The 17875-nt window shown below is 48.5% G+C and overlaps 1 protein-coding gene across 5 annotated transcripts in view; it reads left to right on the top strand.

The window, feature by feature from the left end:
- Positions 1 to 541: 541 nt before the first annotated feature.
- LOC310853495 (CD9 antigen-like) overlaps positions 542 to 17875 on the top strand; it is a 31882-nt gene continuing 14548 nt past the window's right edge. The window contains exons 1-3 of one of the 5 annotated variants that reach the window (XM_083757858.1): positions 542 to 711; positions 776 to 867; positions 14614 to 14716. In XM_083757858.1, the coding sequence (XP_083613984.1) occupies positions 799 to 867; positions 14614 to 14716 (172 nt within the window). In that variant the 5' untranslated portion in view covers positions 542 to 711; positions 776 to 798. Of the gene's footprint in view, positions 868 to 6973; positions 7082 to 14613; positions 14717 to 17875 lie in introns of those variants that run through there. The other 4 variants (XM_083757857.1, XM_083757859.1, XM_083757856.1 and 1 more) reach the window with 4 other exon arrangements.

Here is a 17875-nt window from a genome sequence, read left to right as displayed (position 1 = left end):
ATCATATCAAGTGCTACAGGCTATAAGGTGGTCGAGGATAGGACAAGTGCTACAGGCTATAAGGTGGTCGAGGATAGGACAAGTGCTACAGGCTATAAGGTGGTCGAGGATAGGACAAGTGCTACAGGCTATAAGGTGGTCGAGGATAGGACAAGTGCTACAGGCTATAAGGCGGTCGAGGATAGGACAAGTGCTACAGGCTATAAGGTGGTCGAGGATAGGACAAGTGCTACAGGCTATAAGGTGGTCGAGGATAGGACAAGTGCTACAGGCTATAAGGTAGTCGAGGATAGGACAAGTGCTACAGGCTAAGATGGAGACTCTTCCTCTGTGAATAAGTGCGGCGTCTGTGGTGCGTTGCTGTTTACTCACTGGATCAACAAAGCTGTTTATTATGCTCTCTCGCTCTCCCTCTCCCCCTCTCTCTCTCTCTCTCTCTCTCTCTCTCTCTCTCTCTCTCTCTCTCTGTGTGTCTCTCTCTCCCTCACCCCCCTCTGCCCTCTCTCTCTCTCTGACTCTCTCTCTCTCCCACAGCATCTCAACAGTCTGTACCAGGGAGTTCCGTAGACTAGAGGCTGCAGGCAGAACATTCTGTGGTCGGTGTCAGACGGTATCAAAGCTCAGCTCCATCCTAACAGAACATTCTGTGGTCGGTGTCAGACGGTATCAAAGCTCCATCCTAACAGAACATTCTGTGGTCGGTGTCAGACGGTGTCAAAGGTCCGCTCCATATCCTAACAGAACATTCTGTGGTCGGTGTCAGACGGTATCAGAGCTCCGCTCCATCCTCACAGCACCATGTCGGCCCTGACGGGAGGAGAGATGTGCGTCAAGTACCTTCTGTTCGTCTTTAACTTCGTCTTCTGGGTGAGTCACGGCTCACGGCTTTTAAAACTAACCCGTGGCAGGTTAACACTAACCCGTGGCAGGTTAAAACTACACTGCGGCAGGTTAAAATTGATCCGTGGCAGGTTAAAACTAAACCGTGGCAGGTTAAGACTAACCCGTGGCAGGTTAAAACTATACGACTCATGACTGTATAGGACTGTTTTTGACTGTTTGTAGTCGCAGTTTTTTACGTTTGGGTGAGAAATAGGCTATGGTGGGTTTATTTTTTACTATATAGTTGAAATGGTTGAATACTTTTAGATTGATCAGGCTTTATAAGACATTGGGATTTTTGATTTGATTTGATGTATTTATTTAGCACCATATAAAATCAGTACATATAAATGAAGATATGTAGAAAAATTAAAAATAAAAGTTCTGGGAGGAAGCAAGAAGCAGGGGCCTCCCAGTCTCTCCACTAAGGGGACAGGGGTGTGTTTATTTCAGTAGCAGGGGCCTCCCAGTCTCTCCACTAAGGGGACAGGGGTGTGTTTATTTCAGTAGCAGGGGCCTCCCAGTCTCTCCACTAAGGGGACAGGGGTGTGTTTATTTCAGTAGCAGGGGCCTCCCAGTCTCTCCACTAAGGGGACAGGGGTGTGTTTATTTCAGTAGCAGGGGCCTCCCAGTCTCTCCACTATAGGGCTGGTTCTCTAAGGGGACAGGGGTGTGTTTATTTCACTAGCAGGGGCCTCCCAGTCTCCACTAGGGCTGGTTCTAAGGGACAGGGGTGTGTTTGTTTCAGTAGCAGGGACCTCCCAGTCTCCACTAGGGCTGGTTCTAAGGGACAGGGGTGTGTTTATTTCAGTAGCAGGGGCCTCCCAGTCTCTCCACTAAGGGGACAGGGGTGTGTTTATTTCAGTAGCAGGGGCCTCCCAGTCTCTCCACTAGGGCTGGTTCTAAGGGCCACAGGGGTGTGTTTATTTCAGTAGCAGGGGCCTCCCAGTCTCCCCCACCTCCGCCAGGTCTGGTTCTAAGGGGACAGGGGTGTGTCGAGTTGTGACAAATCATGACAATAAACACAATATTTTGGACCAAACAAATAATTACAAAGAAGAAAAACAACAACAAAAAAGTGTTGTAACCTGCCGTTTTCTTCTTCTTCTTTCTAATTCTTTGTTGTCATGATTTGTCACAACTCGAGTTGGGCTTTGTACGAGGCTTTAAAAGGTCTTTAAATAAATACTTTTTTAAAAGTCTATGAGGAAAATGAACGGGGAATACTTTCCTGGGCCCTGGTGGTAGGGGGCGGGACTGCAACGCTCTATTAAAGGACCACTTCACCACTTTTCAACCTATCTTCATATAATAGGTCCTCACTAATATTCATGATAAAATGGCACGATTTCTTTCTACTCAGTCTGTGTCTCATAGGAGGGCTGTGGGCAGTTTAGAAACCGTCTTCCAGTGACATCATCATTAGGCAGATTATTTTTTAAACAAGATTTTTTTACATTTTTTTTTTACATTTTCATTATCGTGAGAACGATGGCTTCCATTTTCGCATTGCAACTTTCCAGGACTAGAAAGCCTGCAGTTTCTATTAGCTTCTAATCCCCATCGAGGATGTCACTGGAAGACGGTTTCTGAACTGCCCACAGCCCTCCTATGAGACACAGACCAAGTAGAAAAGAAATTCGCCATTTTTTCATGATTATTAGTGAGGACCTATTATATGAAATATAGGTTGAAAAGTGGTGAAGTGGTCCTTTAAGGCAACCAGGCGGTTCCACGTGCCGTACAAGGTGCCCGTTTTTGTTTTCTTCACTTGAGCACCTGGCACTGCCCCTCTAAATGTCTGTGCACGCCCCTGTCCTGCCCCTCTAAATGTCTGTGCACGCCCCTGTCCTGCCCCTCTAAATGTCTGTGCACGCCACTGTCCTGCCCCTCTAAATGTCTGTGCACGCCCCTGTCCTGCCCCTCTAAATGTCTGTGCACGCCACTGTCCTGCCCCTCTAAATGTCTGTGCACGCCACTGTCCTGCCCCTCTAAATGTCTGTGCACGCCACTGTCCTGCCCCTCTAAATGTCTGTGCACGCCACTGTCCTGCCCCTCTAAATGTCTGTGCACGCCCCTGTCCTGCCCCTCTAAATGTCTGTGCACGCCCCTGTCCTGCCCCTCTAAATGTCTGTGCACGCCCCTGTCCTGCCCCTCTAAATGTCTGTGCACGCCCCTGTCCTGCCCCTCTAAATGTCTGTGCACGCCCCTGTCCTGCCCCTCTAAATGTCTGTGCACGCCCCTGTCCTGCCCCTCTAAATGTCTGTGCACGGCACGCCACTGTCCTGCCCCTCTAAATGTCTGTGCACGCCACTGTCCTGCCCCTCTAAATGTCTGTGCACGCCCCTGTCCTGCCCCTCTAAATGTCTGTGCACGCCACTGTCCTGCCCCTCTAAATGTCTGTGCACGCCCCTGTCCTGCCCCTCTAAATGTCTGTGCACGCCCCTGTCCTGCCCCTCTAAATGTCTGTGCACGCCACTGTCCTGCCCCTCTAAATGTCTGTGCACGCCCCTGTCCTGCCCCTCTAAATGTCTGTGCACGCCACTGTCCTGCCCCTCTAAATGTCTGTGCACGCCCCTGTCCTGCCCCTCTAAATGTCTGTGCACGCCCCTGTCCTGCCCCTCTAAATGTCTGTGCACGCCACTGTCCTGCCCCTCTAAATGTCTGTGCACGCCACTGTCCTGCCCCTCTAAATGTCTGTGCACGCCCCTGTCCTGCCCCTCTAAATGTCTGTGCACGCCCCTGTCCTGCCCCTCTAAATGTCTGTGCACACCTCTGTCCTGCCCCTCTCTAAATGTCTGTGCACGCCCCTGTCCTGCCCCTCTAAATGTCTGTGCACACCCCTGTCCCTGCCCCTCTAAATGTCTGTGCACGCCCCTGTCCTGCCCCTCTAAATGTCTGTGCACGCCACTGTCCTGCCCCTCTCTAAATGTCTGTGCACGCCCCTGTCCTGCCCCTCTAAATGTCTGTGCACGCCACTGTCCTGCCCCTCTCTAAATGTCTGTGCACGCCACTGTCCTGCCCCTCTAAATGTCTGTGCACGCCCCTGTCCTGCCCCTCTAAATGTCTGTGCACGCCCCTGTCCTGCCCCTCTAAATGTCTGTGCACGCCACTGTCCTGCCCCTCTAAATGTCTGTGCACGCCACTGTCCTGCCCCTCTAAATGTCTGTGCACGCCCCTGTCCTGCCCCTCTAAATGTCTGTGCACGCCACTGTCCTGCCCCTCTCTAAATGTCTGTGCACGCCACTGTCCTGCCCCTCTAAATGTCTGTGCACGCCACTGTCCTGCCCCTCTAAATGTCTGTGCACGCCCCTGTCCTGCCCCTCTAAATGTCTGTGCACGCCCCTGTCCTGCCCCTCTAAATGTCTGTGCACGCCACTGTCCTGCCCCTCTAAATGTCTGTGCACGCCCCTGTCCTGCCCCTCTAAATGTCTGTGCACGCCCCTGTCCTGCCCCTCTCTAAATGTCTGTGCACGCCACTGTCCTGCCCCTCTAAATGTCTGTGCACGCCACTGTCCTGCCCCTCTAAATGTCTGTGCACGCCCCTGTCCTGCCCCTCTAAATGTCTGTGCACGCCCCTGTCCTGCCCCTCTAAATGTCTGTGCACGCCCCTGTCCTGCCCCTCTAAATGTCTGTGCACGCCACTGTCCTGCCCCTCTAAATGTCTGTGCACGCCACTGTCCTGCCCCTCTAAATGTCTGTGCACGCCACTGTCCTGCCCCTCTAAATGTCTGTGCACGCCCCTGTCCTGCCCCTCTAAATGTCTGTGCACGCCACTGTCCTGCCCCTCTAAATGTCTGTGCACGCCCCTGTCCTGCCCCTCTAAATGTCTGTGCACGCCACTGTCCTGCCCCTCTAAATGTCTGTGCACGCCCCTGTCCTGCCCCTCTCTAAATGTCTGTGCACGCCACTGTCCTGCCCCTCTAAATGTCTGTGCACGCCCCTGTCCTGCCCCTCTAAATGTCTGTGCACGCCACTGTCCTGCCCCTCTAAATGTCTGTGCACGCCCCTGTCCTGCCCCTCTAAATGTCTGTGCACGCCCCTGTCCTGCCCCTCTAAATGTCTGTGCACGCCACTGTCCTGCCCCTCTAAATGTCTGTGCACGCCACTGTCCTGCCCCTCTAAATGTCTGTGCACGCCACTGTCCTGCCCCTCTAAATGTCTGTGCACGCCACTGTCCTGCCCCTCTAAATGTCTGTGCACGCCACTGTCCTGCCCCTCTAAATGTCTGTGCACGCCCCTGTCCTGCCCCTCTAAATGTCTGTGCACGCCCCTGTCCTGCCCCTCTCTAAATGTCTGTGCACGCCCCTGTCCTGCCCCTCTCTAAATGTCTGTGCACGCCACTGTCCTGCCCCTCTAAATGTCTGTGCACGCCACTGTCCTGCCCCTCTAAATGTCTGTGCACGCCCCTGTCCTGCCCCTCTAAATGTCTGTGCACGCCCCTGTCCTGCCCCTCTAAATGTCTGTGCACGCCACTGTCCTGCCCCTCTAAATGTCTGTGCACGCCCCTGTCCTGCCCCTCTAAATGTCTGTGCACGCCCCTGTCCTGCCCCTCTCTAAATGTCTGTGCACGCCCCTGTCCTGCCCCTCTAAATGTCTGTGCACGCCACTGTCCTGCCCCTCTAAATGTCTGTGCACGCCACTGTCCTGCCCCTCTAAATGTCTGTGCACGCCCCTGTCCTGCCCCTCTAAATGTCTGTGCACGCCACTGTCCTGCCCCTCTAAATGTCTGTGCACGCCCCTGTCCTGCCCCTCTAAATGTCTGTGCACGCCACTGTCCTGCCCCTCTAAATGTCTGTGCACGCCACTGTCCTGCCCCTCTAAATGTCTGTGCACGCCACTGTCCTGCCCCTCTAAATGTCTGAGCACACCACTGTCCTGCCCCTCTAAATGTCTGTGCACGCCCCTGTCCTGCCCCTCTCTAAATGTCTGTGCACGCCCCTGTCCTGCCCCTCTCTAAATGTCTGTGCACGCCACTGTCCTGCCCCTCTAAATGTCTGTGCACGCCACTGTCCTGCCCCTCTCTAAATGTCTGTGCACGCCCCTGTCCTGCCCCTCTAAATGTCTGTGCACGCCCCTGTCCTGCCCCTCTAAATGTCTGTGCACGCCCCTGTCCTGCCCCTCTAAATGTCTGTGCACGCCACTGTCCTGCCCCTCTAAATGTCTGTGCACGCCACTGTCCAGCCCCTCTAAACGTCTGTGCACGCCCCTGTCCTGCCCCTCTAAACGTCTGTGCACGCCCCTGTCCTGCCCCTCTAAATGTCTGTGCACGCCACTGTCCTGCCCCTCTAAATGTCTGTGCACGCCACTGTCCTGCCCCTCTAAATGTCTGTGCACGCCCCTGTCCTGCCCCTCTAAATGTCTGTGCACGCCCCTGTCCTGCCCCTCTAAATGTCTGTGCACGCCCCTGTCCTGCCCCTCTAAACGTCTGTGCACGCCCCTGTCCTGCCCCTCTAAACGTCTGTGCACGCCCCTGTCCTGCCCCTCTAAATGTCTGTGCACGCCACTGTCCTGCCCCTCTAAATGTCTGTGCACGCCACTGTCCTGCCCCTCTAAATGTCTGTGCACGCCACTGTCCTGCCCCTCTAAATGTCTGTGCACGCCCCTGTCCTGCCCCTCTAAATGTCTGTGCACGCCACTGCTAACGGTGCAGATGGAAACTGAGTTTCTGTTGGTCAAGGAGAAGATAGATAGATAGATAATCTGGATAACCCTGGTTCTCACAAAGTGCTCACATTCTTGTATACTTGTGAGGACATGATGTGAGCCTCACACACACACACACACACACACACACACACACACACACACACACACACACACACACACACACACACACACACACACACACACACACACACACACACGCCCCTACCTCTTGTGGCCCCTCCCCCCAGCCCCTCCCCTGACTAGTTCCTAACAATGCACAGGTGAGGTAGTGTCTGCTGTGACACACACACACACACGCACACACACAACAGTGAGCAGAGAGAGCTTTGGAATCACACGCCTTCTCTCGTCGGTCCTAGAGACTGGATTCATTCGAAGCTTTTTAGACAATAACATATAATATTTTATAACAAACTTTTAGCCTCTTTTAGCCTCTTCTCTTTATAGTTTTGACTTGCGTTGGAATCTAAACATGGGAGGAATTCAGTGCATCAAATATCTGGTGTTTGTCTTCAACTTCCTCTTCTGGGTAAGACGAGACGCTCTTTATTCTGGTCCCCGACGGGAGGTCCATTTGGTTACAATACATCATGTGTTACATTGTATCCCGACGGGGGGTCCATTTGGTTACATCATGTGTTACATTGTATCCCGACGGGAGGTCCATTTGGTTACATGATACATCATGTGTTACATTGTATCCCGACGGGAGGTCCATTTGGTTACATCATGTGTTACATTGTATCCCGACGGGGGGTCCATTTGTTACATGACTGTGTAAGTGTTACATTGTACAATGTAACACATGTAACAAATGGACCCCTCGTCGGTCCATTTATGTGTTACATTGTAGCCTGACGAGGGGTCCATTTGGTCACATGTGTCACACTGCAGGGTGGGGTATAGATAATAGACCTTTTCACAAAAATCAAAGGTCCATTATATTTATTCAGCATTTGAGCCACGTACGGAACTTTGATGAATTGAACATGGTGGACCCTCTTGTAAACAAGTGTAATGCTTTATGGTGTCGTCCACTCACAGAGTTGTGCTTGAAATGTACTGTACTGTATTTAGCCTCTCAGACCCAAAGCTAAACAACATTTTGTTGTCGTTGGATCAGATTTTGTCCACAATTCCATGCTGTATTGTTGTTGGTACCATTAGGAGAGACAACAGGCAAACGTTGACCAAAAGAACACTTATTCTACATTCTCTAATTGTGTAGACTTCTGGTACATTTATTTACTCTTGAAATTATTTATTTTGCAACTGAATGGCTGGAAAATGGAAATGAAGAGTTTACAGATTATTGTATAGTTATTGTATAGCAGTCAATTTATATTGGGGGTCGGGAGGAGGTCCCAGAGACATTGCCAAAGCATTTCCGGGGGTCCCCGGCCAAAAACGTTGAGAACCCCTGATTTAGCAGGGGGTCCATTTGGTTCCATATACTTCCATTTGTTACACTCTCAGAGTTACAGACCCATAAAGGTCCATTTGGTTCCATGTGTTACACTCTCAGAGTCACAGACCTGTAAGAAATGGAGAAATACCAGATCTACAAGCTCATCTACAAGAGACATAGAAACATGGGTTTTTCAGAAACAGCTACAGGACTTGTTTTTTTCCCCATCATTTTCATTTCATGTCATGTGAAAGCAGGGAACCATAGCTTCAAATTGACATTGGTTGTTCAGTTTGACCCACCAGTTTTGGAGATATGGCTTATAGAGTAATGTCTTGCAGAGAAACAGCGAGTTGAGAAAACAGGCTTGAAAAGGTTCACTTCTGTGGACTCTAACATTACACCTATAGCTACATGTTTACGCATTTATTTCACATTTACATGTCTTCTGTGGTCTCCAACATTGCACCTAGCTACATGTTTAAGCATTTATTTCACATTTACATGTCTTCTGTGGTCTCCAACATTGCACCTAGCTACATGTTTAAGCATTTATTTCATATTTACATGTCTTCTGTGGTCTCTAACATTACACCTATAGCTACATGTTTACGCATTTATTTCACATTTACATGTCTTCTGTGGTCTCCAACATTGCACCTAGCTACATGTTTAAGCATTTATTTCACTTTTACATAATAATAATAAACTTTATTTATATAGCACCTTTCATACATAAATGTAGCTCAAAGTGCTTTACAGGGCAGAAAAGATAATAAAAACAAAAGCAAAACAAAACAGCATTAAAACAGGCATGCAGTTAAAATACAATAGCGCAGTGTCAAATCAGGAGAAGGCAGTGGTACAAAGATAAGAACAGGTAAAGCAGGGCAACGACATTAAAAGAAACAAGCAGTAATAAAATACAGTGAGAACATGAATAATAAAAATGTGTTCTGTGGTCTCCAACATTGCACCTAGCTACATGTTTAAGCATTTATTTCACTTTTACATGTCTTCTGTGGTCTCTAACATTACACCTAGCTACATGTTTAAGCATTTATTTCACATTTACGTGTCTTCTGTGGTCTCTAACATTACACCTATAGCTACATGTTTAAGCATTTATTTCACATTTACGTGTCTTCTGTGGTCTCTATATTACACCTATAGCTACATGTTTAAGCATTTATTTCACATTTACGTGTCTTCTGTGGTCTCCAACATTGCACCTAGCTACATGTTTAAGCATTCATTTCATATTTACATGTCAATTTCAGCTCTGACATTTATTTCAGACATGCTCTAGTATGTGAAGAGTCAGTCTGTGATATTAACTCATTGGATAAAACATACATAAAACCAGTTTTTCTCCTGTGGTGAAAAGCTGGAGGTTTGCACGATGACAGGCTCTCAGTCAAATCTGGGTCACACACACAATGTTCATTATGTCTCTTTGTGGTTCAGTGAAATGGCTCTGGTGACTGATACATGGTTTCAATTATTTAAACGATAACTTTTGTTTTTTTTTCAACCAAGGTTCATGTTTTAGGTTATTAGAGAAAGTAAAAGATGAGTGTTAATTATTTTTCATTGGCTGCTTTCTTTAGTTTTAGGGATTTTAGCTGACAGGGGGGGGGGGGGGGGGCATTCGAACATGGGGGTAAATATGTATTTTTGCTCTTACAAAATGTTATAGCTATTTATTTGTTTTGTTATTTACTATAGTCCTACTAACCCATTTTGGGGCGGGAACGCCTTTTGGTGTTGGCATTATGTTATGCTTTAGCTATTGAAAAATAGCAGATCTACAAGCTCATATCGCGCCACCGAGTGGCGCGATATGAGCTTGTAGGTCTGCTATTTTTTGAAAAATCGAAGAACGACTGACATTTTTTAAAATCTGATCTCAGGTCAGAATGGGTTCATCAGACCAGTGTGTGTCCAGTGGAAAACCTTGTATGAATCTGATCTCAGGTCACGACTGACACAGAAATATAGCTTTTTCAGATCTGTCAGGATGTAGAAAACATTTTCAGAATCCAACCGGCCAACATTCCACTTGTTGCTGCCTTGATCTCCGTTTTATGTTTTATGGACTTTACTTATATCTTAACGGGCCTTGTTGTTAATCTCCCATCATGCATTGCAGACACTCCAGTGTTAAACAATTTTATTATATATATATATTTATTTTCTTAAATTATTAGTTCACTGTTTCCTTTCAACCTTTTCTGCACACCGAAACACACCTTGTTGTCATGGCAACAGGAGAGTTCCAAGCAAACTTCCGAGGCGTGGGAACGTGCGTGCGTGTGTTTGTGTGCGACTGCGCACGCCTGTGTGTGTGTGTGTGTGTGTGTGTGTGTGTGTGTGTGTGTGTGTGTGTGTGTGTGTGTGTGTGTGTGTGTGTGTGTGTGTGTGTGTGTGTGTGTGTGTGTGTGTGTGTGTGTGTGTGTGTGTGTGTGTGTGTGTGTGTGTGTGTGTGTGTGTGTGTGTGTGTGTGTGTGTGTGTGTGCGCCTGCACTCACGCGAGAGAGTTTCTGCCTAACCTGTATCTCTTGTCGTGTGGAATCCTCACCTCAAGTTTATTTAGTGTCCCCGAAGGGCAAATTGTGTTGCAGCATAGACAGACAGTACATTAAACAGTGAATGAAACGGTACAGACAACAAACAGTTCACATAGCGGATACCAGAGTAAAAGGTGCACACAACCATTAAAGTGCTATGCGATAGGTCATAAAAGTGCGTGTGCATAGACATAGGCACAAGATAATACAGTAAAAATATATCTGAGCTATAGATCTACCGTGTGTCCAAAACGGCTCACAATGCAACGCGTGTTCAGCTTGTAGATCTGCTATTTCTTAGAGATGCTCCGATAATCGCCCACCGATCGGAGATCGGCCGATATTCACTCCCATCGGTTGTGTCATCTCATCGGATATTCACTCCCATCGGTTGTCTCATCGGATATTCACTCCGATTACATTCTCTCCGACATATCTGGGTGGCGCATGCATTTCCAACTTGCATCGTTCCAAGTGTGAATGAGATGATGTATGATAAGAGCACCGCTCACGGGTGTGACGAGGGCCTCCATATACGGCTTTGTCCCCACAGAATGTCCACAACACAAACATTAAATGCCACTTAGTGACAATGAAGGGAAAATGTACGTCATCTTGTCCCCAAACGTCACACATGAAAGGAGAAATTGGGTCATAATGTGACTCAAATATGACGTATATAATGAAGGGAAAATGTACGTCATATGTAGACGAGCAAATCGGAGTAGCAACACAAATTCAGTTGTCATCAAGAGAAGAACAGACGAGACCACCCCCTCACTTCACAGACCGCCCCTCACTTCATAGTTCAGACAGACGAGACCGCCCCTCACTTCACAGTTCAGACAGACGAGACCGCCCCTCACTTCACAGTTCAGACAGGTGTGTTTTTTTTTTAAACAACTTTCCCTTCACACACTATGTAGTTGATTGGGAGTTCCTCAGGGCTCTGTAAGGGTCCAAATCCATTCATCTCCATTTGTCACTCATCCAGAAGCATGTTCTCGCCACACCCAGTAATCCATCTCTTTAATAATTGTCTGCTGTGAAATGAACTGTAGCTGACCCCCCCCCCCCCACAGAGCTGTGCTTTTCAACCAGTGGTCCTTGAGGGAGGGGGTTCCGGGGGGGGGGGGTCAAACTGGGGGTCCTTGAAATTAAACGGGTTGTGGGGGTCCCTGGCATATCTCTTCAAATGGGGGTCCCTGGCATGTCTCTTCAAATGGGGGTCCCTGGCATGTCTCTTCAAATGGGGGTCCCTGGCATGTCTCTTCAAATGGGGGTCCCTGGCATGTCTCTTCAAATGGGGGTCCCTGGCTCATCTCTTCAAATGGGGGTCCCTGGCATGTCTCTTCAAATGGGGGTCCCTGGCATGTCTCTTCAAATGGGGGTCCCTGGCATGTCTCTTCAAATGGGGGTCCCTGGCATGTCTCTTCAAATGGGGGTCCCTGGCATGTCTCTTCAAATGGGGGTCCCTGGCATGTCTCTTCAAATGGGGGTCCCTGGCATGTCTCTTCAAATGGGGGTCCCTGGCATGTCTCTTCAAATGGGGGTCCCTGGCATGTCTCTTCAAATGGGGGTCCTTGACATGAAGGAGTTTGGGGACCACTGATTCTAAACGGCTGTATAGTTTCCTTGTGGCTGAAATGCCTTGTTGTGGTTGGTGTCTGGTGACGCAATGCTTTCTGTCATAGAGTTACACCGACTGCGGCTAAGACATGTCGGGACGTGATCTGATGACACACACACACACACACACACACACACACACACACACACACACACACACACACACACACACACACGTCAGAGGCTCACTCAGGAGTGTGTGTGTGTCTCTGTCAACTACGGTGTTTTGGTGTCTGAGGGGGATCATGTCTGTCAGCCTGCCGGTTAGCGTGGCTAGTGTTTACATCAACTGATGTCACTCATTTCATTTCACAGCTTTCTTAATGTAGGAAGAGTTAGAACAGCCGGTTGGAACCAGTGTTGATTTCGTTGACTAAAACAAAGTTCATTTTCAATGAGATCAGCGGAGCGGAGCGGTGTGACAATGCAAGCGTATTTACGTGAGCGCGGTACCGTGAATTTGTTGCCCTGGATTCTGTTTAGCTTTTTTTTTTAGCGCTTGCATTGTTGCGCCCCTCTGGAGCAGACCTGGAGGAGACCTGTGTTGATCCAGACCCTCTGGAGCAGACCTGGAGGGGACCTGTGTTGATCCAGACCCTCTGGAGCAGACCTGGAGGAGACCTGTGTTGATCCAGACCCTCTGGAGCAGACCTGGAGGGGACCTGTGTTGATCCAGACCCTCTGGAGCAGACCTGGAGGAGACCTGTGTTGATCCAGACCCTCTGGAGCAGACCTGGAGGAGACCTGTGTTGATCCAGAGCCTCTGGAGCAGACCTGGAGGGGACCTGTGTTGATCCAGACCCTCTGGAGCAGACCTGGAGGGGACCTGTGTTGATCCAGACCCTCTGGAGCAGACCTGGAGGAGACCTGTGTTGATCCAGACCCTCTGGAGCAGACCTGGAGGAGACCTGTGTTGATCCAGACCCTCTGGAGCAGACCTGGAGGAGACCTGTGTTGATCCAGACCCTCTGGAGCAGACCTGGAGGAGACCTGTGTTGATCCAGACCCTCCAGAGCAGACCTGGAGGAGACCTGTGTTGATCCAGACCCTCCAGAGCAGACCTGGAGGAGACCTGTGTTGATCCAGACCCTCTAGAGCAGACCTGGAGGAGACCTGTGTTGATCCAGACCCTCTAGAGCAGACCTGGAGGAGACCTGTGTTGATCCAGACCCTCCAGAGCAGACCTGGAGGAGACCTGTGTTGATCCAGACCCTCTGGAGCAGACCTGGAGGAGACCTGTGTTGATCCAGACCCTCTGGAGCAGACCTGTGTTGATCCAGACCCTCTAGAGCAGACATGGAGGAGACCTGTGTTGATCCAGACCCTCTAGAGCAGACGTGGAGGAGACCTGTGTTGATCCAGACCCTCTGGAGCAGACCTGGAGGAGACCTGTGTTGATCCAGACCCTCTAGAGCAGACCTGGAGGAGACCTGTGTTGATCCAGACCCTCTGGAGCAGACCTGGAGGAGACCTGTGTTGATCCAGACCCTCCAGAGCAGACCTGGAGGAGACCTGTGTTGATCCAGAGCCTCTAGAGCAGACCTGGAGGAGACCTGTGTTGATCCAGACCCTCTGGAGCAGACCTGGAGGAGACCTGTGTTGATCCAGACCCTCTGGAGCAGACCTGGAGGAGACCTGTGTTGATCCAGAGCCTCTAGAGCAGACCTGGAGGAGACCTGTGTTGATCCAGAGCCTCTAGAGCAGACAACACCTGCGTACCTCGCTTCTTGTTTTGAAAGGCACTTTAGGCAGATTTTTAAAAGAAAGGTATTCACTTGTATTCCCCATCGATGATGTCACTGGTGGACTGGTTTCTGAACTGTCCACAGCTAGCCCTCCTATGAGACACAGACTGGTTTCTGAACTGCCCACAGCCCTCCTATGAGACACAGACTGGTTTCTAAACCGCCCACAGCCCTCCTATGAGACACAGACTGGTTTCTGAACTGCCCACAGCCCTCCTATGAGACACAGACTAGTTTCTGAACTTCCCACAGCCCTCCTATGAGACACAGAATGGTTTCTGAACCGCCCACAGCCCTCCTATGAGACACAGACAGGTTTCTGAACTGCCCACAGCCCTCCTATGAGACACAGACTGGTTTCTGAACCGCCCACAGCCCTCCTATGAGACACAGAATGGTTTCTGAACTGCCCACAGCCCTCCTATGAGACACGGACTAGTTTCTGAACTTCCCACAGCCCTCCTATGAGACACAGAATGGTTTCTGAACTGCCCACGGCCCTCCTATGAGACACGGACACATGGTATTTTATCATTGACATTAGTGAGGACGAATTATATGAAGATGGGTTGAAAAGTGGCGAAGTGGTCCTTTAACAAGTAATGAGCTCAAATAATCCACTTTTTAAATTGTGTGTGTGTGTGTGTGTGTGTGTGTGTGTGTGTGTGTGTGTGTGTGTGTGTGTGTGTGTGTGTGTGTGTGCGCACAGCTTGCAGGTACAGGTGTGCTGGCGGTCGGCCTGTGGCTGCGTTTCGACACGAGGACGGCAGGACTGTTTGAAGGAGAGGACTCTCCTACTGTGTTCTTCACTGGTATGACATGCACGCACACACGCACGCACACACACACGCACACACACACGCGCACACACACACACACACACACACACACACACACACACACACACACACACACACACACACACACACACACACACACACACACACACACACACACACACACACACACACACACGCACGCACGCACGCACGCACGCACGCACACACACACATTAGACTCTCCAACCGTCTTCTTTACAGCTAGGCCATAAAATATGAATCATTTACAATGTAGTCATTTATCAGACTCTCTTAATCCATTCTAACCTGAGATCAGATTCATACGAGGTTTCCGCCGGACACACACTGGTCTGATGAACCCATTCTGACCTGAGATCAGATTCTAAAAATGTCAGTCGTTCTTAGATTTTTCAAAAATAGCAGACCTACAAGCTCGTATCGCGCCACTCGGTGGCGCGATATGAGCTTGTAGATCTGCTATTTTTCAATAGATAAAGCATAACATGACATAACATGACATAACACCAAAATGGGTGCCCGGTCAGAATGGGTTAATCCAGAGTGATTTACAGTAAGCAAGAACAACACATGGTAATTAATACATCACATACTGTACATAGAAATGTCCATCTAGGATCAATAAGGAAGCTGAGAACCCAACAGTAGAGTAGAGTACAGTGAAACTTATGCACAATTATTCAACAATTGTGTTCAAACAACTCCTTTATAGTGTATTGGCAACAGTGAGGATGTTACCATTTCTTATAGTGGGCAACAGTGAGGATGTTACCATTTCTTATAGTGGGCAACAGTGAGGATGTTACCATTTCTTATAGTGGGCAACATTGAGGATGTTACCATTTCTTATAGTGGGCAACATTGAGGATGTTACCATTTCTTATAGTGGGCAACATTGAGGATGTTACCATTTCTTATAGTGGGCAACATTGAGGATGTTACCATTTCTTATAGTGGGCAACATTGAGGATGTTACCATTTCTTATAGTGGGCAACATTGAGGATGTTACCATTTCTTATAGTGGGCAACATTGAGGATGTTACCATTTCTTATAGTGGGCAACATTGAGTTGTAACGTTCCATAGCTGGTGGTGACGGAGGTGTTGCATAGCAACCGGATCAATGTTAAAAGCAGCTCTGGGGCTCAACCGCTATAGAGCGCCAAAGTCCTGACTCGCTCATCCCCTGGTTCTAAAGTCCTGACGTCACTCGCTCATCCCCTCGATTCCCCTGGTTCTAAAGTCCTGACGTCACTCGCTCATCCCCTCGATTCCCCTGGTTCTAAAGTCCTGACGTCACTCGCTCATCCCCTCGATTCCCCTGGTTCTAAAGTCCTGACTTCACTCACTCATCCCCTCGATTCCCCTGGTTCACGGAAGTAATTTCTCTATGGAGAATAACATGGGGTTGTCTTAATATTGTCTACTATAAGCATTGTGGTCCAAAAATAAACAAGCTGTCTCTGCGTTATTGTCAGGGAGGTGTCTCTGTATCGTTATATTGTCAGGGAGGTGTCTCTGTATCGTTATATTGTCGGGGAGGTGTCTCTGTATCGTTATATTGTCAGGGAGGTGTCTCTGTATCGTTATATTGTCAGGGAGGTGTCTCTGTATCGTTATATTGTCAGGGAGGTGTCTCTGTATCGTTATATTGTCAGGGAGGTGTCTCTGTATCGTTATATTGTCAGGGAGGTGTCTCTGTATCGTTATATTGTCAGGGAGGTGTCTCTGTATCGTTATATTGTCAGGGAGGTGTCTCTGTATCGTTATATTGTCAGGGAGGTGTCTCTGTATCGTTATATTGTCAGGGAGGTGACTCTGTATCGTTTGCGACAGTCAGTCACTCATATATGATACAGTCTGTTTCTAGCGAAAATTTAACTAATTCAGCAGCAGTAACGTTTTCTCTCAGTCAGTTGATTCTTCATATCCATATGAGTGAAACGGCCTGGATGACATTTATTTTTCAATCACAGTTCTTATATGTGGCGATCTAAGATCCCCCCTATGGGGATTACAATGCAACTAAAAAGTACCTGAACCGGTGGATTTATAGAGCCCTCTACCAATATTGACGTCAGACTTCGGTGCTCTATATACTGGGCTATACGAGGGGGTGCGTAACTTTGGCATATGAATGTTTAAAGGAGCTATAACATAAAATTCTACTTTTTTAATTTCTTTTTTGTTTTTGGAGCTCCCATATGTGTTTTCTATCCCCACAAATAACCAATTTTGAACAATCAGGCCTTCATGTCATATGGGTGTTTTAATGGAAATTGCTCTCAGGAACAGCTCAACTGATTTTGGCCTCATCGTGATGTCATCAATGTCACCCTACTTATATAATTCCTCCTCTTTTTCAGTCTTCAGTTCCAAATTTGCATTTCCACTTTGTTTACAATGTCCACCATTGTTGATATTCCAAGCTGGCATGGAATGGAAACAAGCATGGGTTTATCTAGCATCAGTATTATAATATTAAATAATCTGCATATCAGCACCCCCACCACCTCAGGACATTGTGGTACTGCAGCTAAAACGGCTTTCAAAGTCCAGAAAGAAATGACAAGGCCTGGTTATATCAGAGTGGTGATTGAGGCTCAAACCATTAGAAATAACTTTGAGGGACATAGACCATATGATTATTAAATATTAAAAGCAGTTTTAAAATGCATGTTATTTGCGCTTTAATGTTAACGTGCCCCCCCCCCCCCCCCCCCCCCCTTGTAGATCGTCTATCTCCGCTGAAGGATGGTTTGTCTTCAAACTGTCAGCGCCCTGAGTCAGCCTGACGGACATGCTTAAAGTGCTTTACTCACTTTCTCTCTCTCTCTCTCTGTGTGTCTGTGTGTGTGTGTGTGTGTGTGTGTGTGTGACTGTGTGTCTGTGTGTCTGTGTGTGTGTGTGACTGTGTGTGTGTGTGTGTGTGTGTGTGACTGTGTGTGTGTGTGTGTGTGAGTATAATGGCACCACTGTGCACAGAGGGAAGGGCAGATGAGGCAAAGTTTGTCCGCTTGCGAGCGAGGCCATTTTCTGTAGCCTGGCACACACACACACACACACACACACACACACACACACACACACACACACACACACACACACACACACACACACACACACACACACACACACACACACACACACACA

The sequence above is a fragment of the Protomyctophum parallelum genome (genome assembly GCF_964188405.1).
Source record: "Protomyctophum parallelum genome assembly, chromosome: 22".
In the NCBI taxonomy this organism is placed as follows: Eukaryota; Metazoa; Chordata; class Actinopteri; order Myctophiformes; family Myctophidae; genus Protomyctophum; species Protomyctophum parallelum.
The sequence above is the reverse complement of the archived record's forward strand: the minus strand, read 5'-3'. Positions and strand labels throughout refer to the sequence as shown.